The 24,340-nt window shown below is 44.6% G+C and overlaps 1 protein-coding gene across 29 annotated transcripts in view; it reads left to right on the forward strand.

The window, feature by feature from the left end:
• The first annotated feature begins 404 nt into the window (after positions 1 to 404).
• The window catches only part of KLC1 (kinesin light chain 1), a 64,243-nt gene continuing 40,307 nt past the window's right edge, over positions 405 to 24,340 (forward strand). For 26 of the 29 annotated variants that reach the window (XM_070593397.1, XM_070593400.1, XM_070593408.1 and 23 more), the window contains exons 1-3: positions 448 to 967; positions 19,375 to 19,636; positions 21,783 to 22,013. In XM_070593397.1, coding sequence (XP_070449498.1) covers positions 19,376 to 19,636; positions 21,783 to 22,013 — 492 coding nt within the window. In that variant the 5' untranslated portion in view covers positions 448 to 967; position 19,375. Of the gene's footprint in view, positions 968 to 1,662; positions 1,984 to 19,374; positions 19,637 to 21,782; positions 22,014 to 24,340 lie in introns of those variants that run through there. The other 3 variants (XM_070593423.1, XM_070593403.1, XM_070593418.1) reach the window with 3 other exon arrangements.

Here is a 24,340-nt window from a genome sequence, read left to right on the forward strand (position 1 = left end):
GCTGGCGATGGTGCTGGTGGGGTGCGACAGCATGAGGTGGCATCTCTGCTCTTGCCAGGCCCTCGTGGTTAAGCATCCTGGCTCCTCTTACCAGCCTGAGATGCAGCTCCTGGGAGGCCTTTGCGACTGAGGGGAGGGCCTGTAATGTCTCCTCTACTCCTGAGGCTGCAATGGCCCTGGAGAGAGGGTGTAATAAGATGGGAGGGAGCGGGGGTCTGGGGACCTTGGTCTTGACCAAAAGTTTTAGGTTTTCCTGGAGGAGAGAGAAAGGCCTCCTGGCTCAGCCTACGCCCTCAGCATCCTGTCCTTTGGAGGGGCTGGAGAGAGCCCTCCTAGCGTGTTCTGGAAAGATGTAGACGAGCACAGAACACATGTGCAGACGGAGTTGGCACACAATAAGCCTTGTTCCGGGTATGGCAGGGAAGGGCCGGGACGCGGGGCCGACCCGCCCTGCTGGGCCGGCGCGCTCCTCAGACCACACTCCGCCCCGCACGCGGTGGTCGCGGGCAGCCGCGCCCGCGCGGGGCCACCCACTGCAGGCCCACACCCCTTCCCCGCGTGGGCAGCCCGCCGAGACCGCGCCCCGTCCTCTGCTGGCCAAGCATCCGGGGAGGTGCCCGGGCCAGCGTCTCGGCCCCGCCCCCGCGTGACGTCACGGCGGCGCGCGGCATTGTGGGGCGGGAGCGCCCAGCCGGGGGAGGGACGCGGAGAGACGCCATTTTCGGCGGCGGGAGCGGCGGAGCCGGAGCTGGCGGAGCGCGGGGCGGCGGCTGCGAGAAGGAGCCGCGAGGACAGTGCACGCGGGCGGCCGAGGATGCTGCGGGGCGGCCGCGCCGGCGTCCCTCGCTCGTGACCTCGGCGCCGCGTCTGAGGCGTCTAGGCGGCGGGCCCGCGCAGACCCGCTCCCCGCACGCGCCGCGGCCTCCCGGTGCTGACAGCGCGAGCGCGCGGCCCGCGGAGCAGCACGGTGAGTGGGCGCAGGCCTCACCTGCGTCCCCTGCCCGGCCCCGGCCCCTCCTCGGTTCCCGGAGCTCGCCCCTGTCCCACTCGGGTCATCTCCCGGCCCCGCCCCGGACTCGGCCCTCAGCCGTGGTTATTCCTTTTCCCTTCTCGGTCCTCATCCACGTCCCCTTCCCGGCCCCTCCCCGGGCCGCGGTCCTCGGTCCTCATCCACGTCCCCTTCCCGGCCCCTCCCCGGGCCGCGGTCCTCGGTCCTCATCCACGTCCCCTTCCCGGCCCCTCCCCGGGCCGCGGTCCTCGGTCCTCATCCACGTCCCCTTCCCGGCCCCTCCCCGGGCCGCGGTCCTCGGTCCTCATCCACGTCCCCTTCCCGGCCCCTCCCCGGGCCGCGGACCTCGGTCCTCATCCACGTCCCCTTCTCGTCCCCGGCCGCCGCCCCATCCACGTCCCCATATCCCGGCTCGCATCCCCGGCTCCTTCCCATCCAGGTCCTCTCCAGGTTCGGGTCCCCTACGCGTCCGCATCCCGGCTCAGCCCTGCCGCGGGCGGGGGCGGCCGTTCCCGGGAACAGCTGTGGCCCCGGGAGCTGCGGCGGGGATGTGGCCGCCCCCGGGGACGCGGCGGGCGGGGAGGGGTCGGCCGGCCGGGTTTGCTTTGTCCGAATCCTTCCTCTTCCTTCCGGCCCCCGCCCTCTCCCGCGGCACCGCCCTGGGCGGGCGCGCCTGTCAGGCTCGCGGACGACTGGCGGCCGGGCGGGTCGGAAGCGTGCGGGTCCCTCCCGAGAGGCCGGCTCGACCTCGCCTCCTTGGCGATCCCTTTATTTTGGTAGCCAGACGGGAAACGTTTCATCGACAGTGTTCACCTAGGCTAGGTCGTTGCTCCTGCTGAACTTTCAGAAGCCCCGGTCGTGGAACATCGAGTCGGTTGTCAAATTTGGTGCTGTTCTTTCCTTGAAAATATTAAGATAAAGCACTAAAAAAGTAAAATTAATGCCTGATGGGTTGGACGGTTTTACAATTTAAGGTTTGTAGATCCAGGTAATTTTTACGTTAGAAATTTTGCAATGTTGCTGTTTATTAGTGTTTTTTTTTAAATTTAAAGAACACATTTAGAATTTACATATGAAGTGTTTGATAAGGAGTACTTGCAAAAATGTTTTTAAAAAGTGTGTGGAACAACAGAAAATTTGAGATACACCGTTTAAACTGCTGTGTAAAAGGACAGTTGGTTCTTTGATTCTTTGCATTAAATTCCAAGGCTTTTTTTTGTACAGCGTGACTAAGCCATTGATCAGAATCATTAGCTCAGAATACATTGTAATAGTTCAGTGAAAAACCCACTAGGAAATTGGAACACCCTGAAGTCTCAGAATCTGTTTTTAGTTCTGGATTTACCTCTTCCAGGCACTGGCCACAAGACTTAGGGGGGGAAATTTGGTTCATTGTTGTTTCCTAAGTATCTGTAAGAATACAATGATACTAAGTATTAAAAATTGAAGATTGTGCGGAATTCTATGTGGGAGGGTAGGCACTCTTAAGAGCCAGTTTCTCCAAGTCATCAAAGAATGCAACATCATGTTGCAGTGGAGCCTGGCAGCCCTGTGGTGTTGCTGAGGGGTGTGGAAGAGCCAGAGTGGTAACCTCACTGTGGCCTGGCTTGTTCATTTTGCTTGGCGGTGTCTTCTAAAGACACTATAGACAATATGTAGTAAAGATAGACATGCGTGGGAATCAGGACGGTGATTATCTGTAGCAAGGAAGAGGGAGGAAGTGGCACTGGGGCGGAGCATGTAATGTCTTAAATATTTCATAGTAAATAAAAACTTAACTGCAGTAAGTTAAAATTTACATTTTTTAAAATTATATATTCTTAAGTATGTTTCATGATGTTGAAAAGTAAGTCAATGTGTAGCTTTCCATATGGGCTATAAACTATCTTAAAACATAATTATGTCAAAAAAGACAAGAAATAAAAAAGTCAGGGGCCGACCCAGTCGCTGAGTGGTTAAGTTTGTGCGCTCCACTTCAGTGGCTCAGGGTTTTGCTGGTTTGGATCCTGGGCACGGACATGGTCATTAGGCCGTGTTGAAGTGGCATCCCATATGGCTCAACTAGAGGGACCGACAACTAGAATATACAACTATGTACTGGGGGGTTTTGGGGGGAAGTAAAAAAAAAAAAATCAAAAGTTGAATAAAATGTAGAAATTTTTTTTTTGAGGAAGTTTGGCCCTGAGCTAACATCTGTTGCCAGCCCTCCTCTTTTTTTGCTTGAGGAAGATTGCCGCTGAGCTAACATCTGTGCAAGTCTTCCTCTATTTTATGTGGGATGTCACCACAGTGGCTTGACAAGCAGCGCTAGTTCTGTGCCTGGGATCTGAACCTCTGAACCCTGGGATGCTGAAGTGGAGCGTGCGAAATTAACCACTACGCCGCTGGTCCAGCCCCAAATCTAGAATTTTTATAACCTGTAAACCTAGGTGGAATATGATAAGAAACTGAAACTTCATGTTACCAAGAAGTGATCAGTAATATCCTAAACAAAATACGGGAAAGTTCTGATGTCAGATTTCAGGGCATAGACTAAAAATGATTAGCATGTTAAAATTGTGAAAGCGCTGTCTTAAATGTCTATTGAGAACCAACGGAATGGCAAGTGCTGTGTTAAGTAGTTGGGGATATAGAGATAAGACAGGCTCTGTCCTCTAAGAGCTCACAGTCTGGCGAGGGAGATGCAAGAACTTGTCAGGTAGGACAGACTAGGTTAAATACTGTGCTAAGTGCCCAGAGGAGGGGATTCCGGATATGAGACTGGAAGGAAGGTATGAATTGGCCAAAGGATGAGGTGGGATTGGTGCTTCTGGAGGACATTAGCCCTGAAGTGGTGCTGCAGTAAAGGGGAGTTTTGGGAAGCGGTGCGAGTGGAAAGGCGTTGTACAGCGTGCCTGGAGGGTTGCTTTCGTCCTGAGGGTAGGAAGGAGGATTGGAGGATTCTAAGGAGAGAGGTGGCATTTTAGAAAGGGCATAGGCAATGTGGCAGGTGCTTTGAGCTGAGATGAGACTAGTTAGGAAGCCATTAACACCAAGTGAGGACTGCAGGCTTCTGAGTTAGGGCAGGGACAGTAGGAACAGAGGAACGGATGGGTCAGAGAAGGATCGACAGGTTAGAGTGGCCCTGACTTGGGACTGAGCGGACTGGGCTAAGGGTAGGGCTGCAGGCGGGAAGAGACCAGCAGTGTGCACAGCCACAGCGAACTGCTAAAACATAAGGTGGGTCATGTCTCTCTGCTCAAATTTTTACCAGTGTCTGTAGGCACCCCTCCCCCATCTCTTCCCCTCATCTTCATACTCTCACCCTCACCCAAGCACACCCAGGTGCATCCTGAGCCCGCTGTCCTGGATATCAGCGTGTGTTCACTTCCCCAGGCACTCCTTAGCACGTCTCACTATCTACAATAATATATTATTTTACTTGGTTAGTTTCTTATTTAGTTTGTTGTCTGTCTCCTCCACTTAGATTCATAATCTCCACAAGGGTGGAGATTTTTATCTGTACTAGTCAGTGTCAGTGCTTGGCATGTAATAAACACTTAATAAATGTTTATTGAAGGAATACATCTAGAATTACTTCATTGTCTCTGAGTGACTCATTGGCTGGTGACACCCACCAAGATGGGGAAAATGAGGAGATGGTGAGCTGGTTTTGGATAGGTTAAATCTGAAGTGCTTGTGGGGCGGCCAAGTGGACCAGTGGACAGTTGGAGAGTCAGGTTTGGAGCTCAAGACAAAGATTTAGGATGGAGATACAGATTTGAGAGACCTCCTCACGTTACTGAAAGCAAGTGGTGTCGTCTGTCATGGCCTCTCCTAGAGAGCTTCTCACACTTGGTAGAGACTATGAAGTGGCCCTAGGAGTAGGAGGATCGAGCCCTGGGAAACAGGAAAGAGGAGGAGGTCAGTATCAAATTGGTGAAAAAGTCAAGGAAGATTTGGACAGAAAAATGTACTGGATTTGGCCCCATGGATTTGTGCTTTTAAATGCAATCCTGCATTGTTCACCGATAGGGACATATTTGAAAAATGCATCATTAGGTGATTTTGTCATTGTGTGAACATCATAGAGTGTACTTACACAAACCTGGATGGTATAGCTTGCTACCCACACCTAGGTTCTGTGGTGTCGTATGGGACCGTTGTTGTATATGCTCTCCATCATTGACTGGAATGTTGTTATGTGGAGCATGACTGTATGCTTGGTATGTTGTCTGTACTTAATAAAGCAGATAATGAATATCAATAGAACAGGCATTTTAAGCTGAGTTAAGTGCATATGGAAAGTGAAAGTTATTTCCTTGGTTCTTAAAATATCCCAGTTACCTCAATTTAAACCTTGGATTGTTCCCTGACTTTGATTGCATAATGTGGAAGTTTATGTCCCAGCCTCTCTAAAGTTCACTATACTACTACTAACAAAACTGATAATAGTAAAGTTCACACTGTACCAGATAAAATTGGCACTGTAATCACCTGCATTCTGTTGAGGAAATTGAGGATTGAGGGCTAGAAAGGGCAACTTACTGAAACCGGAGGTACACAGCTGTGAAGTCAGGCTTCTAACTCAAGTCTTCTGCTTGTACATTCAAGCTTTGAACCACCTTGCTGTCCTGGGTCACGATAATGCTAAGCTCGGTCCTCCAGTTGCCTTCACCTGGGAAGCCTTTGCCCGACTTTTTCCATTTCAAAAGCCCTGGTGACGCAGTGTGGTCGTGGTGACTCCTTGGGGTTGCTGTCTGATGTGTGGTGTTTTGGTCACTGTATCAGCATTGTAGTATGTGTGTTCTTCACAGAGCCTGGCATAGCATAGGTGGTCAGTAGATGAGTGAGTCTTCATTCTTATGGTCAGTTTTCTCTTAAATTCACTTATTCTGCTTGCTTAAAAAGGATTTGTATTATTGACTAACGGGAAAAATATGTTAGTTTCTATCTTCCTTAAATTGTGGTGAAAAACAAAATTTACCATCTTCACCATTTTTAAGTATACACTTGAGTAGTCTTAAGTCTGTCTACATTGTTGTGCAGCAGATCTCTAGAGCTTACTCGTCTTGCAAAACTAAAGCTCTATACCCATTAAATAACAACTCCCATTCCTCAATCCTCCCACCCCCCAGCCTCTGGCTACCACCGTTCTACTTTCTGTTTCTATGAATCAGACTACTTTAGATACCTCATATAAGTGGAATCATACAGTATTTGTGTTTTTGTGACTGGCTCATTTCACTTAGCATAATGTCCTCAAGGTTCCTCCGTAATTTGTGTTCTTTTTAACTAAAATATCAACTTCTAAAGCTTTTTTAGCATGACGTTTATATTAGTTTTCTGTTTACTGTATAACCAATTACTACAAATTTAGTGGCTTAAAACAATAACATTGGGCCAGCCCTGGGGGCCTAGTGGTTAAGTTCCTTCCGTGTGGCCTCCTTTGGTGGCCTGAGTTTGGTTCCTGGGCGCAGACCTATACCACTTGTCTGTGAGTGGCCATGCTGTGGTGGTGGCACACATAACAAAAGAGGAAGAATGGCAACAGATGTTAGCTCAGGGTGAATCTTCCTCAGCAGAAAAGAACAACATTTATTACCTCACAGTGTCCGTGGGTGAGGGGTCCTGGCACAGCTTGGCTAGATCCTCTGCTCAGGGTTCATGTGGCTGCAATTGTGTGTTGGGCTCCAGTTCTCTTCCAGAGCTTAGGGTGATCTTGAAAGCTCTTCTGGTTGCGGCAAAATTCAATTCTTTTGGTCGTAGGACTGATGTCCTGGTTTCCTTGCTGGCTGGTTGTCAGCTGGGGGCTCTCTTAGCTCCTAGAGGTGTCCTGTATTCCTTGTCACACAGCCTGCTCCAGCTTCAAAGCCAGGCATGGAGAACCTCTTACACCCTGAATTCCTCTTGCTCTTTTTTTTTTTTTTTGCCTACATGCTGATTTTATTTTTCATTTTATTTATTTATTTATTTATTTTGAGGAAGATTAGCCCTGAGCTAACTACTGCCAATCCTCCTCTTTTTGCTGAGGAAGGCTGGCCCTGAGCTAACATCCATGCCCTTCCTCTACTTTATATGTAGGACACCTACCACAGCATGGCTTTTTGCCAAGCAGTGCCTTGTCTGCGCCTGGGATCCGAAACGGGGAGGGCCACTTAACCGCTGCACCACCGAGCTGGCCCCCTCTTGCTCTTTGAATCTCTGACTTCTTGTCTTCTGACCTCTAGACCCAGATTTACGGGCTCATGTGATGAGGTCAGGCCCACTGGGATAATCTCCCTATCTTAACCTTATATTATCTTGACATTAAAGAGGTCAGCTGATCTGGGACCTTAATTACATCTGCAAGATCCCTCTACTGAAGTACCTAGATTAGCACTTGATTGAATAACTGGGAGAAGGTGTGTGTACATCAGGGGCCAGGAATCTTGTCGGGGAAGGGGCATTTTAATCTGTCTACCACATCTCAGTTTTACTGTGTTCTCAAAACAAAACCATTCCTAACCATCTTTCAGTTAACATTGGAATAACAGTTTATGAATATGTACAGCATTGAATTTTAGGAAATTCTGCTTTTTAAAAAAATTGAGATATAATTTACATACAGTGCAATGCTAATACTTTAAATATACCCTTCATTCAGTTTTGATGACTGCATAACAAGATACAGCCCAGAAAGTTCCCTCATGCCCCTTGCTAGTCATCAGCCATCACCCCCAGCACACTGATCTGATTTCTGTAAACGGGTTAATTCTGCCTGCTCTAGGATTTCATTATAAATGAGATTGTGCAAGATATATTTTTTTGCATCCAGCTTTTTTCACTCAGTATACCCTTTTTGAAGTTACCTGTGTTGTAGCATGTGGTCTCTTCCTTTCTATTGAGTAGCGTTCTATTGTATGATCTACCACAGTTTAGCCATTCTTCTCTTGATGCACATTGGGAGGACCACTCATTCTTGTACAGGACTGTATGGACATACATTTTCATTTCTTTTGGATGAATACCTAGGAGTAGAACTGCTCATAGGGTAGATGTATGATTAACTTTAAAGAAACTGCCAGGTTTCCAAAGTGGTTGCACATTTTACAATCCCACCGGCAATGTGAGTGTTCCGGTTGCTCCATATCCTCTCTGGCATTTGGTATTGTCTGTCTTCTTCATCTTAGCTGTTCTATGGGATGTGGAGTGGCATCTTGTGGGTTTAGTGAGCATTTCCCTGATGACTAACAATGATGAGCACTTATTCACATGCTTATTGGCCTTTTGTATACCTGCTTTTGTGAAGTGTCTGTTCAAATCTTTTGTCCATTTAAAAAACTGTCTTTTTAGGGGCCGGCTCCTTGGCTGAGTGGTTAAGTTCACGCGCTGTGCTGCAGGTGGCCCAGGGTTTCGTCGGTTCAAATCCTGGGTGCGGACATGGTACCGCTCATCAAGCCACGCTGAGGCGGCGTCCCACATGCCCCAACTAGAAGGACCCACAACTAAAATACACAGCTATGTACGGGGGTGCTTTGGGGGGAAAAAGGAAAAAAAATAAAAAGAAAATTGTCTTTTTATTAGTGAGTTTAGGAGTTCTTTACATATTTGGGTATTTGGGTAAAAGTGTTTTGCCAGATACATATGTTTAGGAAAAAACCATTTTTTCCTAATCTAAGGCTTAACTATTTGTTTTTTGGCTCTTTTTTGTTTGTTTGTTTGTTAAGGAAGATTAGCCATGAGCTAACATCTGCCACCAATCCTCTTTTTGCTGAGGCAGACTGGCCCTGAGCTAACATCTGTGCCCATCTTCCTCTACTTTATATGTGGGACGCCTGCCACAGCATGGCTTGACAAGCAGTGTTGTAGGTCCACACCTGGGATCCGAACTGGTGAACCCTGGGCTGCAGAAGCAAAATGTGTGAACTTAACTGCTGCGCCACCAGGCCGGCCCCTTGGCTGTCTCTTTAATAATCAGTAGTTTTAAATTTTGATGAAGCCCACATTATCAGTTTTTTTCTTTTGTGGTTTCTGCTTTCTGTTGTTTTCTCTGTTTATGTTTTCAAATCATTAAAAAATATATGCTCTTTTGGGGAAAACTAATGATACAGAAGGATGTAAAGGTGTAAGTGAGTCGTCTCTTTTCCCATTTCCTGTCTCCTGAGAGAACTGATTTTTTTTTTTTTTTTTTTTAAAGATTTTATTTTTTCCTTTTTCTCCCCAAAGCCCCCCGGTACATAGTTGTGTATTCTTCGTTGTGGGTTCTTCTAGTTGTGGCATGTGGGACGCTGCCTCAGCGTGGTCTGATGAGCAGTGCCATGTCCGCGCCCAGGATTCGAACCAACGAAACACTGGGCCGCCTGCAGCAGAGCGCGCGAACTTAACCACTCGGCCACGGGGCCAGCCCCCTGAGAGAACTGATTTTTAAAAAATGTTTTAATGGCTTTTCTTTAGTTAGGAAAGAAAGTCACTCCATGTATGTCTCATTGATTAGCACTTACATACATAAACTTAGTCTTATGGTATTATGTTAGTCTGCTGACGTTTTTCATCTTGAAATAAAAATGCTTTTTTTGAATACTTTCTGAGTACTTATTTTTGAATACTTTTTTTGAATGAATTCTCTCTATGTTTATATTCTTTTGCCCCAGACTCCCATAACACCCTGTTATGTATTAGTCACACTGTCTGATGAAGCTGTTTTTCCTTTTTACTTGCTCAGCCAAGGACTTGTATTAGAGACATCTGCATCATTTGGGCTTTCTCCTCCTTGTTGTAGTACCCTTCTGTGTAGTTTCTCATGCCAAAATTTGCATCTGCAGAGATGAGCTTGAGTCCCATGGCAAATTAAATGACCTCAGTGTACTGTTTGGCCCTGGCTGAGAGCTCTGCCTGGTGGTGGACATGGCCTTCTTGTAAAGCCCTTTCCTCAGGTGCAGGCTTGGTCATTGACAGGCAGAGTAAACTCTTACTCATTATGTGCATACCTCAAAACAGGTGCTATGGTTAGGTTATTGTAGAGTTAGAGGATCCCTGTACGTAGAGATGGCCGATTTCAAAACAGAACCACTGTTGACTTCCTCAGCAGGGCTGTGGGGAAGAGAAGGCAAGGAGTTCTGACTGCCCTCGTTACCCTAATTCTGTAAGGGCATCTGCAATAGAATCACCCAGGAGGCAAATAGATGCTCTTGTTTTATCTACTGGTTTATAGTTTTAGGATGGAAACAAATTCAGAATAGGTGCTGTAATTCTAGAGCCTTTAATTTTAAAACATTTCAGTTTATAGATATTTGTGATTTTTTTTTTTTTTTTTGGCCAGCAGGTTAACTCATTCAGCTCATTGTTGTGATTTAAGTTTAGGAGCTAAACAGATTAGGTTAGATTAGATTAGAGGAAGATTAGATCAGAGGAGATAACAATGGTACAAGTAAGAAATACGAATCCATAAAAATTCCATTCTATAATGGCTCTTTTTGGCAAGTTCTGGAATTGTATCTCTCAGCTGTCTCTGTCAGTTCAGGACCCAGAGATGAAATTTCTGATCAGGAGGTACCTAATGGAGCACATCCTCCCCTGAGTAGAATATAGGGATTCTTAATTGGGAAAGGGTAGGCAATGTATAGCTGGATAAAATGTATTTATCATTATAATATGGTGTTTAGAAAGTAAAATAACTCACTGTGGTAATACAAACTACAAAGGGATATGACATTTATCTTTTTATCCAAAGGTGTCATGCTTTGAAAAGGATTGAGACCCTCCAAGAGACCTTTTTGGATTTTGCTCAAATACGAACTTTAACTTTGTTGTATAAGCTGGGAGAGGGACACCCCTCCTCCTCACTGCCCACCCTCTTTTGCCTCACCAAAACAAAGACCAAATACTCCTGAAAATTCAAGACTTAGTTTTTTGTTTTACCTGTTTTCGAGCAAGGTATATTCTCCCTTTGACTCTGCACTATGTAATTTTTGTTCTGAAACCTCAGAACCAAAAAAAGCTACATTTTTACTTCTGATATTACCATTGGTTACTTTGCTTTTTAGTCACAATAGGTAATGTATTATGTATTTGGAAATTTCTAAATACATTGAAGAGGGCTTGAGATGTTTGTTGTTTATCAAAAGAGGAAATAGGATAAAAGGATTGAGAGATAAAGCTTTCTGTGACTCCTCATAAAGCTAAAATAGATTAGAGCCCAAAGTGGGGTTTGTGTTTGGTTTTCTTTGATCGGTATCATTTAAAAACACCTCTGGATATATTTTACTGAAATATGATTCACATATGAAAAAATTCACAGGGTTGTGCAACCATCTGATTCCAGAACATTTGTGTGACCCCGAAAAGAAACCCTGTACCCATTAGCAGTCACTTCTCATCCTCCTCACCCTCCAGTCCTTGGCAACCACTAGTCTACTTTCTGTCTCTTAAGGATATTTCATATAAATAGAATTGTGCAGGGCTGGCCCTGTGGCCAAGTGGTTGAGTTCGTGCGCTCTGCTTCGGTGGCCCAGTGTTTTGCTGGTTTGGATCCTGGACAGCAACCTAGCACCACTCATTGGGCCGTGCTGTGGCAGCGTCCTGCGTGCCACAACTAGAGGGACCTACCTAGAGTGTACAGCTGCGTACTGGGGGGGCTTTGGGAGAAAGAAAAAAAGAGGATTGGTAACAGATGTTAGCTCAGGTGCCAGTCTTTAAAAATAAATAAATAAATAGAATTGTGCATATGTGGCTTTTTGTGTCTGGCTTCATTTACTTAGCACACTGTTGTAGCATGTATCATATTTTGTTTGTTTTATAACCAAATAATATTCCATTGTGTGGATATACCACATTTTGTTTATCCATTCATCAGTTGATAAATATTTGGGTTGTTTCCAAATTTTGGCTATTATGAATAATGCCAAAATATTGGTGTACAAGTTTTACATTTGTCCAGCATTTTAAGTTTTGGAGCATTCATGTGCAAGTTTTTACGTAAACATGTTTTCAGTTTTCTTGGGTATATATCCAGGAGTGGAATTGATAGGTCATTCATTTAATTTTTTTTTTTGAGGAAGATTAGCCCTGAGCTAACATCTGCTGCCAATCCTCCTCTTTTTGCTAAGGAAGACTGGTCCTGAGCTAACATCTGTGCCCATCTTCCTCAACTTTGTATGTGGGATGCCTCCCACAGCATGGTGTGCCAAGCAGTGCCATGTCCGCACCTGGGATCCAAACCTGTGAACCCCAGGCCGCTGAAGCGGAACATGTGTGCTTAACTGCTGCGCCACTGGGCCGGTCTCTAGAGAGGTTTTTTTTTGGGAAATAAAAGCATAATAAATAATTTCCCATGGTTAATTAGAATAACCTGGGGCCAGATGTCATGTGTCACTGACAAGGCAAGAGGGAAGAAGGGACTATTTTTGAGCCACGTTCCAAGTCAGGTGAGTATCCATGCCCCTTGACATGTAGGGAGATTGAGGCTCCAAGAAGTCACATGGCCGGTGAGGGGAAGAAAAGCTATTGGATTCAGATATGCTGACTGTAAAGCTGCTTTGTTCATTTATTGAGCACATATTTACTACGTGCCTGTGGAGTGCCAGGCTTTGTTCTGGCTGCTTCAGTGTTCCAATGAGTCCCCTCAAGGCATACATAGCATAAAAGCTGGAAGGAGGTCTTAGGGATAGTGTGATTTATAGGCTGATATAAAGTATGATGTTTGAGTCTATCTTAATCATTTGCGCTAGGAGTCTGGGTACTTTTTTATCTTTTTTCTTTTTCTTTTTTTTGCTGAGGAAGATTAGCCCTGAGCTAACATCTGTGCCAGTTTATATGTGGGTCCACTTTACATGTGGGGCTTGGCCACAGCATGGCTTACGAGTGCTGTGGGTCTCTGCCTGGGATCAAACCTGCGAACCCGGGCTACTGAAATGGAGTGTGCTGAATTTAGCCACTATGCTACCAGGCTTGCCCCAGAGCGTGGGTACTTTTGAGCTCTTCACTGTGATGGGCTGCAAAATAGAGTTTCCTCAGAAATGTATTTAGTTTCTGCTTCACACTTTAGAACTAACTTCCTCCCTCCCTCCCTCCCTCTTTCCTTCCTTCCTTCTCTCTCTCCTCCCCTCCTTTTTCTTTTTTTTTGCTGAGGAAGATTCGTCCTGAGCTAACATCTGCTGCCAGTCTTCCTCTATTTTGTATGTTGGTTGCTGCAACAGCATGACTGACAAGTGGTGTATGTCTGTGCCCGAGGTCTGAACTCGTGAACCCTGGGCCACTGAAGTGGAGCATGTCGAACTTAACCACTACACCACGGGGCCAGCCCCCCTAAAAATTTCTTAAGTAAATTCTTACCAGTCTTTTCTTTTAGTTTTCTACCATTTTATTTATAGAAGGCTTTTTATCTTTATTTTTTTAACTTTTTATTAAGATTATGATAGTTTACAACCTTGTGAAATTTCATTATTGTTAGTCATGTTGTAGGTGCACCACTTCACCCTTTGTGCCCTCCCCACACCTGCCCTTTCCCCTGGTAACCACCAATCAGTTCTCTTTGTCTATATGTTTAACTTCCACCTATGAGTGGAGTCATACAGAGTTCGTCTTTCTCTGTCTGGCTCATTTCACTTACCATAGTACCCTCAAGGTCCATCCATGCTGTTGTGAATGGGATGATTTTTATCCTTTTTTATGGCTGAGTAGTATTCCATTGTATATATATATACCACATCTTCTTTATCCATTCATCAGTTGATGGGCACTTAGGTTGCTTCCACGTCTTGGCTATTGTGAATAATGCTGCAATGAACATAGGGGTGCATGGGACTTTTGGAATTATTGATTTCAAGTTCTTTGGATAGATACCCAGTAGTGGGATGGTTGGATCATATGGTATTTCTATTTTTAATTTTTTGAGAAATCTCCATACTGTTTTCCATAGTGGCTGCATCAGTTTACATTCCCACCAACAGTGTATGAGGGTTCCTTTTTCTCCACAACCTCTCCAACATTTGTCACTTTTTGTTTTGGTTATTTTTGCCATTCTAACAGGTGTAAGGTGATATTTTAGTGTAGTTTTGATTTGCATTTCCCTGATGATTAGTGATGATGAGCATCTTTTCATGTGTCTGTTGGCCATCCGTATATCTTCTTTGGAGAAATGTCCGTTTATGTCCCCTGCCCATTTTTTGATCGGGTTGTTTGATTTTTTGTTGTTGAGCTGTGTGGGTTCTTTATATATTACAGAGATTAACACTTTGTCAGATAAATAACTTGTAAATTTTTTCCCCCAACTAGTGGGTTGTTTTTTTGTTTCAATCCTATTTTCCCTTGCCTTGAAGAAAAGCTCTTTAGTCTGATGAAGTCCCATTTGTTTATCCTTTCTATTGTTTCCCCTGTCGGATGAGTTTTGGTGTCCGAAAAGATCATTTTGATACTGATGTCAAAGAGTGTACTGCCTATATTCTCTTCTAGAAGACTTATTGTTTCAAGTCTAATGTTTAGGATTTTGATCCATTTTGAGTGTATTTTTGTGAATGGTGAAAAAGAATGGTCAATTTTCATTCTTTTACATGTGGTTGTCCAGTATTCCCAGCACGATTTGTTGAAGAAACTTTCTTTTCTCCATTGTAGGCCCTTAGCTCCTTTGTCGAAGATTAGTTGTCCATAGATGTGTGGTTTTATTTCTGGGCTTTCAGTTCTGTTCCATTGATCTGTGCACCTGTTTTTATACCAGTACCATGCTGTTTTGATTACTGTAGCTTTGTAGTATGCTTTGAAGTCAAGGATTGTGATGCTTGCAGCTATCTTTTTTTTTAAGATTTTGTCTTTTTCCCTTTTCTCCCCAAAGCCCCTCGGTACATAGTTGTATATTTTTTTTAGTCGTGGTCCTTCTAGTTGTGGCGTGTGGAACGCCGCCTCAATATGGCTTGATGAGCGGTGCCACGTCTGTGCCCAGGATTCGAACCGATGAAACCCTGGGCCACTAAAGCGCAGCTCGAACTTAACCACTTGGCCATGGGGCGGGCCCTCAAGGCTTTTTATTTTTGCCTATGTGCATATAGACCTTTGCCTGAATTTTCTTCTGGTTTCTTGCTTTTTTTAAAAATATGTAATTCTTTAATCAAGATGTAACTTACTTTAGTGTATAGTGAGGGTAGGAATGCAACTTCTTTTTCTAAATAGCCAGTTGCCTTAGCACTATTTTTTTTTGTTTGTTTGTTTGTTTTGTTTTTTTTGGAGGAAGATTAGCCCTCAGCTAACTACTGCCAGTCCTCCTCTTTTTGCTGAGGAAGCCTGGCTCTGAGCTAACATCTGTGCCCATCTTCCTCTAGTTTATACGTGGGACGCCTACCACAGCATGGCTGCCAAGCAGTGCCATGTGCGCACCCGGGATCCGAACCAGCGAACCCCGGGCCGCCGAGAAGCGGAACGTGTGAACTTAACCGCTGCGCCACCGGGCCGGCCCTGCCTTAGCACTATTCTTATATAACCCACCGTTGGTTATAATGGCTCAGCCTAGAAATAAGAAATATCGAGCAATATAAATATATATGCCACTGCATGTTTCCCTCTAAAGAAGTGGCATGTATACGTATGTTTATATGATGGTGACTTGGATGGGAGATGTGGAAGCTGTTAGGATTAAGGAGTGCCTGAGAGTAGCATGAGGTATGAGCTTGGGAAATGAAAGATTTGGAGAGCCCTCGGCCTGTTATACAGTATTTGAAATGTTATCTTGTGGATGAGGTAGTTAAATATATTTTGTGTTTGTTTTAGAGGGAAGAAGTTGGCTCAGTGGGTAGAAGTTACAAGGAAGGAGATAGCAACTCAACAAAAGCAATAGCTTTCTGACTAAATATTGGGGCAGATTAGCAAAGAACCGACTTGTCTTGCAAAGTAGTGAAGCCTGTGTTATAGGAAGCGTGTGTGCAGATCTTGAGCGGTCATGTGTCAGGGGTGTTCCTGATTCCTTAGCTCCGGGGTGGGAGACTGCACTGATTACTGAGTGGCTCCTATGTGTCTGTCAGCCACTGTGCCTGTTGCCTCGCTGACGCTCTCCGGTGCTCCTAAAGCCCTGCAGTGAGGGAGGTCTGGGGCCTTACCTCATGCAGTGGTGATGGCTGATAGTGGAGCCAGGCTCTGCGCCTGGTCACACTGAATTCGGAGTCCATCCTTCCACAGCACCTGTTGTGTCATTTCTCAAGAGAGCTAAGTGCCCCCCCAAAGCATTTGGATTATTAATTTTCTTTTAAGTTAAAAAAGAAAACTACCGTAAGCGGCTTTTTTGGTGCACATCCAGACAACATCTGAATTCATTATTCTTATCTCTGGTTAAAGCCTTTACAAGAGTGTGTAAGCATGCATTACTCTGTCACCAGTTTTGTTACATATTCCTTAAGTAATTAAAGTTGGATTTCTTTAAATGTACTTACTTAATTGAGGCATGCCCTCAATTAGAGTGATTGTCTTTCTCATCTGGTTTTGATTTTTTTTTTGCACGTGAGTCCTACCTTTTATGGTTTTCCTACTCCTATTTAAACCCTCTGCCGCTCCCCGCTTTTTTCTGTTTTACATAAACAAGATTGCCCTCTCTTCCCTTCTTTTCAGCCACCACTATAACCTGTAAAAGTATGCCACTGACCATCTTTATAATTGGACCATCTTACGTAGATGTACCTCACTGTCCATTCATACCCCAAGAGCTTTTATTTTCCAGAGGTGGTTTGAGTAATGAAGTTGCTGTCATTTCTTATTAGGGCTTGAGACTCTCCTTTGCAACCTTTCCTTTGCATCCTAAAACCCCCTGGGTTTAATATTGTTGGAAAAGACTCTTAAGAAGTTGCTGGTTGGGTGTTTGGCCTTCTGAGGAGAGGCGATGAACCTTAACGCTAGCAGAGGGCTGGGGAAGTAAGTGCGTTGTATCTTTGGTGGGCTGTTCCTGTGGCCTTATTACCTGAAGCCCTCTTCCCTTTGCTGACTGCCAACCCGGCTGCCTTCCTCCTCACCCCCAGGCTCTTGCCTTCAGAATGCAGGTGTCCTGTGACCTCACCCCTCTACTTCTCTAGGCTTGTTACTGCGTGCGTAGCTCACAATGACCTGCAGCCTGATGCTGCTGCTTGCAAGAGTGGGCACTTTCACGCCTCTGCCTTGGCCTCTGTTGCTCCTTCAGCTGGCAATGCCCTCTGCACTCTTGTCTGCAGAAGATATGCTCATTTGATAAGACTGCCTCACCCCTGGGTGGCTGGCCTCCCCTCTCCAGTGGAAGTGCCTGCTTTCCGCTCCTCCCCACCGTGCTCCTGATGTACAGTTCCTGTCACCATGCATTTAGCTCTTGGTACCCGTGTTCATTTAGCTTGTCTTCTACTAGTCTGCATGGCCCTGAGGGTGAGGCCCTTGTCAGTCTCTATGTTCCAGGGCCTGGGTCAGAGTACGTTTTAGTAATACGCTTCTGTCATTTAGTTTGGGAAAGAAACACATGTTGCATCATTTGGAAATAATGCATAACTACTTCGCTGCCACAGGCGGAGGAGGAGGCCTTTATTTTTGTTTTCCTCCTTCTTTCGGGACACCAATTCTGGAGATCTCTCTCCTTCTCATGTAGGAGCCTTACGTATTGCTCAGATCAGCACTTTAAGCTAGTGGTGTTGAATCATGTTCATTGGAAGCTGGTCCTAAAGTGTTTTGTTCATTCATTCAACAAGTATGTATTTAGCACTTACTGTGTGACAGGCTGAGAATATAGTGCTGAACAGGACAAGTGGGGTCCCTCATCTCCTCTAGTTTGCAGTGGAGTTGGAGAGCTGTAAGCTAAATACATACATAACAAGTCTAATAATAATACAGACTGTCAGGTAGAGGAGTTGCCCCTCTCTTTTGTTGTTTTCTGGGCTCTTTGTGGTAAGGAGGTGGATTTCTAAATAGTCCTACAGATTCTGAATTTCCAAAGGAATTTAGTTTTCATATTTATGTGAAAAAATTAGTTTTCCAGTGTGAAACTAGGGGCACAGGGACTGACGTGACCCTGTTATCAGCTACTTGTAGGCTTCATCCTGAATACTGGAATGCGTAGTTGTACCGCTGTTTCAACACTGCTTCCCTTACTCCGGCATCTCTCAGTCCATCCATTTACGCAGATGGTCTGTGGAGCGTCAGGAGCAGTCCTCGGTGCTGTGGATTCAGTGAAGTACAAGATCAAGTCCCTGTCTCTTAAACAGAGCTTATATTCAAGGGGATATAATACAATACGTGAAAACAAGTGAGATTTCAGGTAGTGGTAAGTGCTCTGAGGGAAATCACTCTGACATACTGACTTCCATCCCTGTCACTCTCCTGAACAGGCTTTCTTAATTATCCTGTTTTTTTTTTAAAGATTGGCACCTGAGCTAACAACTGTTGCCAGTTGTCTTTTTTTCCCTGTTTTTTTCTCCCCAAAACCCCCCAGTATATATAGTTGTATATTTAATTGTGGGTCCTTCTAGTTGTAGCACGTGGGATGCTGCTTCAACATGGCCTGATGAGCTTTGCCATGTCTGCACCCAGGATCCCAAACAGCGAAACCCTGGGCCACCGAAGCGGAGCGCATGAACTAAACCACTCGACCATGGGGCCGGCCCCTATCCTGTTTCTTAATTATCCCTTTTTTAAAAAATTATGGGATTTAAAAACATATGCAGAATTAGAGAGGATAGTAAAAGAGCTAAGGCTCAGCTTCAGCAGTCATCACTACTTTGCCAATACTATTTCATATGCCCCTTTCCCCAATCCTTGTTCTTTCTCACTGTAGTATTTTAGAGCCAGTTCCAGACACTGTGTGATTTCATCCTGAAGACCCCTCAGCTGGTCTTCTCCAGTAGGCCTGCTTAGTTGTCGTTCCTGAGTCTGTCCAGCACTAAATACCCTGCTCACTCATGTCCCTCTCTCACCATGTTTCCTATGGATCTAGTCCTTCTCCAGCTACTCTGATTGTTCCCATGTACCTTTGCTGTCTTGCTTTCTTCTTCCAACTGTGACCATTTCTCACTTCCCTGGTAAATAAGTTACCAGGAATTTACTGCCCCTTCTGCACTTCATTAAGGAAAAAAAAAGCTTGCAAATATTCAGAGAAAATTTTGTGCGCTGAGGCTGTGTGTTTTAGAAATGTCATTTGGATGTTTTCTGCTTTTAATCTTTGGCATTAATTTCAGTTGCTGTCATTTCTTCTATAAAAAAAGAATTTAGAAGCCAGAAAAGTAGTTAAATTGGTCTGCAAAGGAAAAACAGAAGCAGTACAGAATGTAGTATTTCATCGTAGTAAATCACAAATATGCATTTATTATTCATCTATAAAAATGTCAATTTAACAGTCTTCACATGTGTATTTTGTTACAGATGTAACATAAATTAAACCTGTAATGAGATGTGTAATTTTTTTCCTTTTTCTATTCTAGAATGTATGACAACATGTCCACAATGGTGTATATAAAGGAAGACAAGTTGGAGAAACTTACACAGGATGAAATTATTTCTAAGACAAAGCAAGTAATTCAGGGTCTGGAAGCTCTGAAGAATGAGCACAATTCCATCTTACAAAGTTTACTTGAGACACTGAAGTGTTTGAAGAAAGATGATGAAAGTAATCTGGTGGAGGAGAAATCAAACATGATCCGAAAGTCACTGGAGATGTTGGAGCTTGGCCTGAGTGAGGCACAGGTATAAGTGAGATTGTCTCAGACGTGAACATGAATTTGACCGTCTGGAAAAATGGAGACTTCATTTGAAATAAGCAGTTTAACTAAACTTTAGAGAAGATATTTAAAGAATAACAGAGATAACTTATATGTGGGTTCTGTATGTTATGTAAATGATGATTGATTTCAACATGTCTGCATTTTAAAAAGCAGAGCCAAAAGAGAAGTAACCCTGTGTGGCATTTAGGATTTGATTTTGGCTGTATGTATCAAAAAACAGTAACAGTGGCTTAAACATCATAGATGTGTGAAACAAACACTGAGTTAGGCTGTCTCTACTACAGACAGGTTCTGCAGCTGCATGGTTGTCAGGGATACCCAGGCCCCTGCCACCTGCTGTACTACACCCCAGCCAGCCTGTCTCGTGAACTAAAAGCTCCAGCTGTAGCTGTGTGACCCCGTTCTGTGACAGGGAAGGGACAGGAAGGGCATGCCTCCTCCCTTTATTTCCTTGAACTGGTGCACAACACTGCTTACGTTTCATTGGTGAGAGCTGGTTCCAGGGCCACACCTAGTTGTGAGGGACACAGGGGAATGTTGTCTCGCGAACTTAAAGTTCCAGGTTCTTAAGCCTAAGAAGAAGGGAGAAGGAATATTGGCCAACAGCTAATAGTCTCAGCAATACGCCAACACATGATTGCTTTATGTACTTGACTAAACCTTTGTTTCTGGCATGCTAGACAGGGATGAAGAAATGGAAACGTCTGGGTGTCCCCAGCTCCCTGATAACTTTTGGCTCTGCCAACATATTTTAGGTGAAATTAAATACACTAAAAGTTGATGTCTTTCTTTCTTAGCTTTCTTCTTGTATAGTGAATGAATAAAGCAGAAATGGGGCTGCTGGGTTACCAATTTCTGCTTTCACTGAGGAAATCATTCTATACCAAAGTGACTGTCCATACCCTGATTTTGGAGTTTTTCATTCTTACCATCTTACAGACTCTAATTGTAGAACTCTGACTTTATTTGGTTATTGTGAATCTGTTTTTTTTTGTTTGTTTGTTTTTGAGGAAGACTAGCCCTGAGCTAACATCTGTTGTCAGTCCTCCTCTTTTTGCTGAGGAAGACTGCCCCTGAGCTCACATCCGTGCCCATCTTCCTCTACTTTATATATGGGATGCCTACCACAGCATGGCTTGCTGACTGGTGCCATGTCTGCACCTGGGATCCAAACCGGCCAACTCCGGGCCACCAAAGCGAAATGTGCACACTTAACCGCTGCACCACTGGGCCGGCCCCACGAATCTGTTACTCTGCAAGTTCTGTTGTTGAAAAGCGATATGAGTATGAGCTTCCTTTTTTGGTTTGGCGGATATTAGGGTTAAAAAAGAATGAAGAAGAAGTCCCACCTTCTGGAGTTTCAGGTTTTAAACCTAGGAGGATAACAAAGAGGGAGGGGCAGGTGCATGGTCTAAAGAGAGCACAGACTGAAGCCAGCCTCCCACTTCTGCTCTTACACTCCCAGGAACTTGGTGTGTCCTCTGCCAGGTCTGTCCCTGCAGCTAACCGGTGCACCACAGGTAGAGCCCTGGGGCAGCCACCAGATTTTATGACGTGGACCTAAACTTATGAATGCATCAGTGCATTCTGACTCTGGTGTTAGCTACAAAGATTTCCTCTCTTACCTTGAAACATCGAAGAAGATTTGTCTGCCTGCCCTTCCCCAACTCCACCACCTCACAGAGTGACCTGCACTCTGTACACAGATGCCTGCATGTGCACACACTCTCACACATGGAAAAGGATCTATGAGAAATTATGTTGGAGCTGTTCTAGATACAAAGTGAAAAAATAGGGTTTCATCAGAAGAGTAGCTGTGTGTCCATTGCTAGTCCATGTGAGATGCTCTCAAACATACACACACACACACACAAATGTATATTTTTTGTAGATGTTCTGAGCATGTGATATTCTTTATCATGCCCCGTTAATGTAGCCTGTGACTGATGGGTGAAAATAGAAGTAGATGGCAAATTGTACTTACATGTACTTTGGAGAACATATCTACAGGTGTAAGCTAGAGCTGCAACCACAGGATGCTTGTATAGTTGGGAGGTAATATTTGTTGGGCAGAATGCTGCAGTGTTGTAAACATTTCTTCTGTCTAGGTTATGATGGCTTTGTCAAATCACTTGAATGCTGTTGAGTCAGAGAAACAGAAACTGCGTGCGCAGGTTCGTCGTTTGTGCCAAGAGAATCAGTGGCTGCGGGATGAATTGGCCAACACACAGCAGAAATTACAGAAGAGTGAGCAGTCTGTGGCTCAACTGGAGGAAGAAAAGAAGCATCTGGAATTCATGAATCAGTTAAAAAAATATGATGATGACATTTCTCCATCCGTAAGTGGTTCTGTAGGAATGTGGATATTGATGATTACCACGTTACAGTCGGGAGATTGTTTTAGTAAAGCTGTCTTTGTTTTCCTCTCCCCTCTAGTGATTGCATTTAGTAAGACCAAGGATTGTGGGTCTTGGGACTGGGCAAGTCATATAAATTCTCTTTGTCATATTCTTTTCATTTGTATATTTTAGAACAATGGTCAGAAAATGTAAAAATACTTTGTAAGTATAAGGTACAATACAAAGAGGCACCATTTCCTTCAGCGAGGTCTCCCTCAGCTTGAGACTTCTGAACATCTAACCCATTGCAGTCTGCCCATCACGCAGCTGGAACTCTTTTCCTTCAGGGCAACAGTGACCTGATCCAGTCATCTATAATCCAGACTTGGGATTAGCTGTGCAGTTTATCGTGCTGTGGATCTTGACTTTCTCTTTGAAACTCTTTCTTCCCTGCCCCAGGACACCACTTGGTTCTCCTGCTACCTCGCTCAAGCCTCCTTCTTGGGCTCTCTTGCCAGCTTATCTTGTGGTTCCTGGAATGTTAGGATTCCCCAAGGACCTTGCTTTTTTCCTTTTTTTTTCTTCTCTAAAGATTGGCACCCAAGCTGACATCTGTTGCCACTGTTCTTTTTTTTCCCCTTCTTTTTCTTCTCCCCAAAGTCCCCCAGTACTTAGTTGTATCTTCTAGTTATGAGTGCCTCTGGTTGTGCTATATGGGATGCCGCCTCAGCATGGCTTGACAAGCGGTGCCGTGTCTGCCCAGCATCTGAACTGATGAAACTCTGGGCCGCCAAAGCAGAGTGCGCCAACCCAACCACTCGGCCATGGGGCCGGCCCTGGTTTTTTCCTTTTTCTGTTGGCTTTCTTTGGATGTTCATCCCAGTCTCAGTTATTTTTCATTCACCATTTATTTCTGATTCACTTAACTTTTTTCTTAACCTTTTTTATTTTGGAATAATTTTATTCACCGAAAAGTTGAAAAGATAGTAAAGAGAATTCCCATACACCCTTCACCCAGTGTCCCGTAGTGTTACATCACCGTAGTACATGTCTTAGTCAGCTTGGGCCACTGTAACAGAATACCATGGGCTGCATGGCTTAAAAAAACCAGACTTTTATTTCTCGCAGTTCTGGAGGCTGGAAGTCTAACATCAGGGTGTCAGCAGGATCAGGTTCTTGGTGAGGGCTGTCTTCCTGGTTGTGACCTCACATGACTTGCCTTGGTACATGCAGAGAGAGAGAGAGAGTTCTAGTATAAGGACGCTAATCTTGTCATGATGGCCACACCCTCATGACCTCATTTAATCCAAATTACTTCGGAAGGGCCCCACTCCAAATACATCATCGCGTTGAGAGTTAGGACTTCAACATACAGATTTTGGGGGGACACAAACTTTCAGTCCATAGCAGTACGTTTGTTAAAACCAAGAATTTAACATTGCTACATTACTGTTTACTAACCTACAGCCTTTATTTGGGTTTCACCAGTCCTTCCACCATTGGTCCTTTTCTGTTCTAGGATCCAATCCAGGAGTCCACATGGCATTTTGAGCTATCGTTTTTTTTTAAATTGAGGTCATGATAGTTTACAATGTGAAATTTCAGTTGTACATTATTATTTGTCAGTCAGCGTATAAGTGAGCCCCTTCACCATTTGTGCCCACCACCCAACCACCTTCCTCCTGGTAACCACCAAACAGTTCTCTTTGTCCATGTGTTTGTTTATCTTCCACGTATGAGTGAAATCATAAGGTGTTTGTCTTTCTCTGACTTATTTCAACATGATACCCTCAAGGTGTGTCCACATTGTTGCGAATGGGACGATTTTGTCCTTTTTTATGACGGAGTGGTATTCCATTGTATATATGCACCATATCTTCATTATCTAGTCATCAGTCGATGGGCACTTGGGTTGCTTCCACACCTTGGCTATTGTGAATAATGCTGCAGTGAACATAGGGGTGCAAAATTTCTTTGAATTGTTGATTTCAAGTTCTTTGGATAAATACCCAGTAGTCACATAGCTGGGTCGTGTGGTATTTCTATTTTTAACTTTTACTTATTTATTTAATTTTTTATTGTCTTGAGGAAGATTAGCCCTGAGCTAACATCTGCTGCCAGTCCTCCTCTATCTGTGCCCATCTTCCTCTATTTTATGTGTGGGATGCCTGCCACAGCATGGCGTGCCAAGTGGTGCTATGTCTGCATCTGGGACCCGAACTGGTGAACCCCCGGCTGCCAGAGCGGAATGTGCGCCCTTAACTGCTGCACCACTGGGCTGGCCCCTATTTTTAACTTTTTGAGAAATCTCCATACTGTTTTCCATA

The sequence above is a fragment of the Equus przewalskii genome, chromosome 25, assembly GCF_037783145.1.
Source record: "Equus przewalskii isolate Varuska chromosome 25, EquPr2, whole genome shotgun sequence".
Lineage (NCBI taxonomy): Eukaryota > Metazoa > Chordata > Mammalia > Perissodactyla > Equidae > Equus > Equus przewalskii.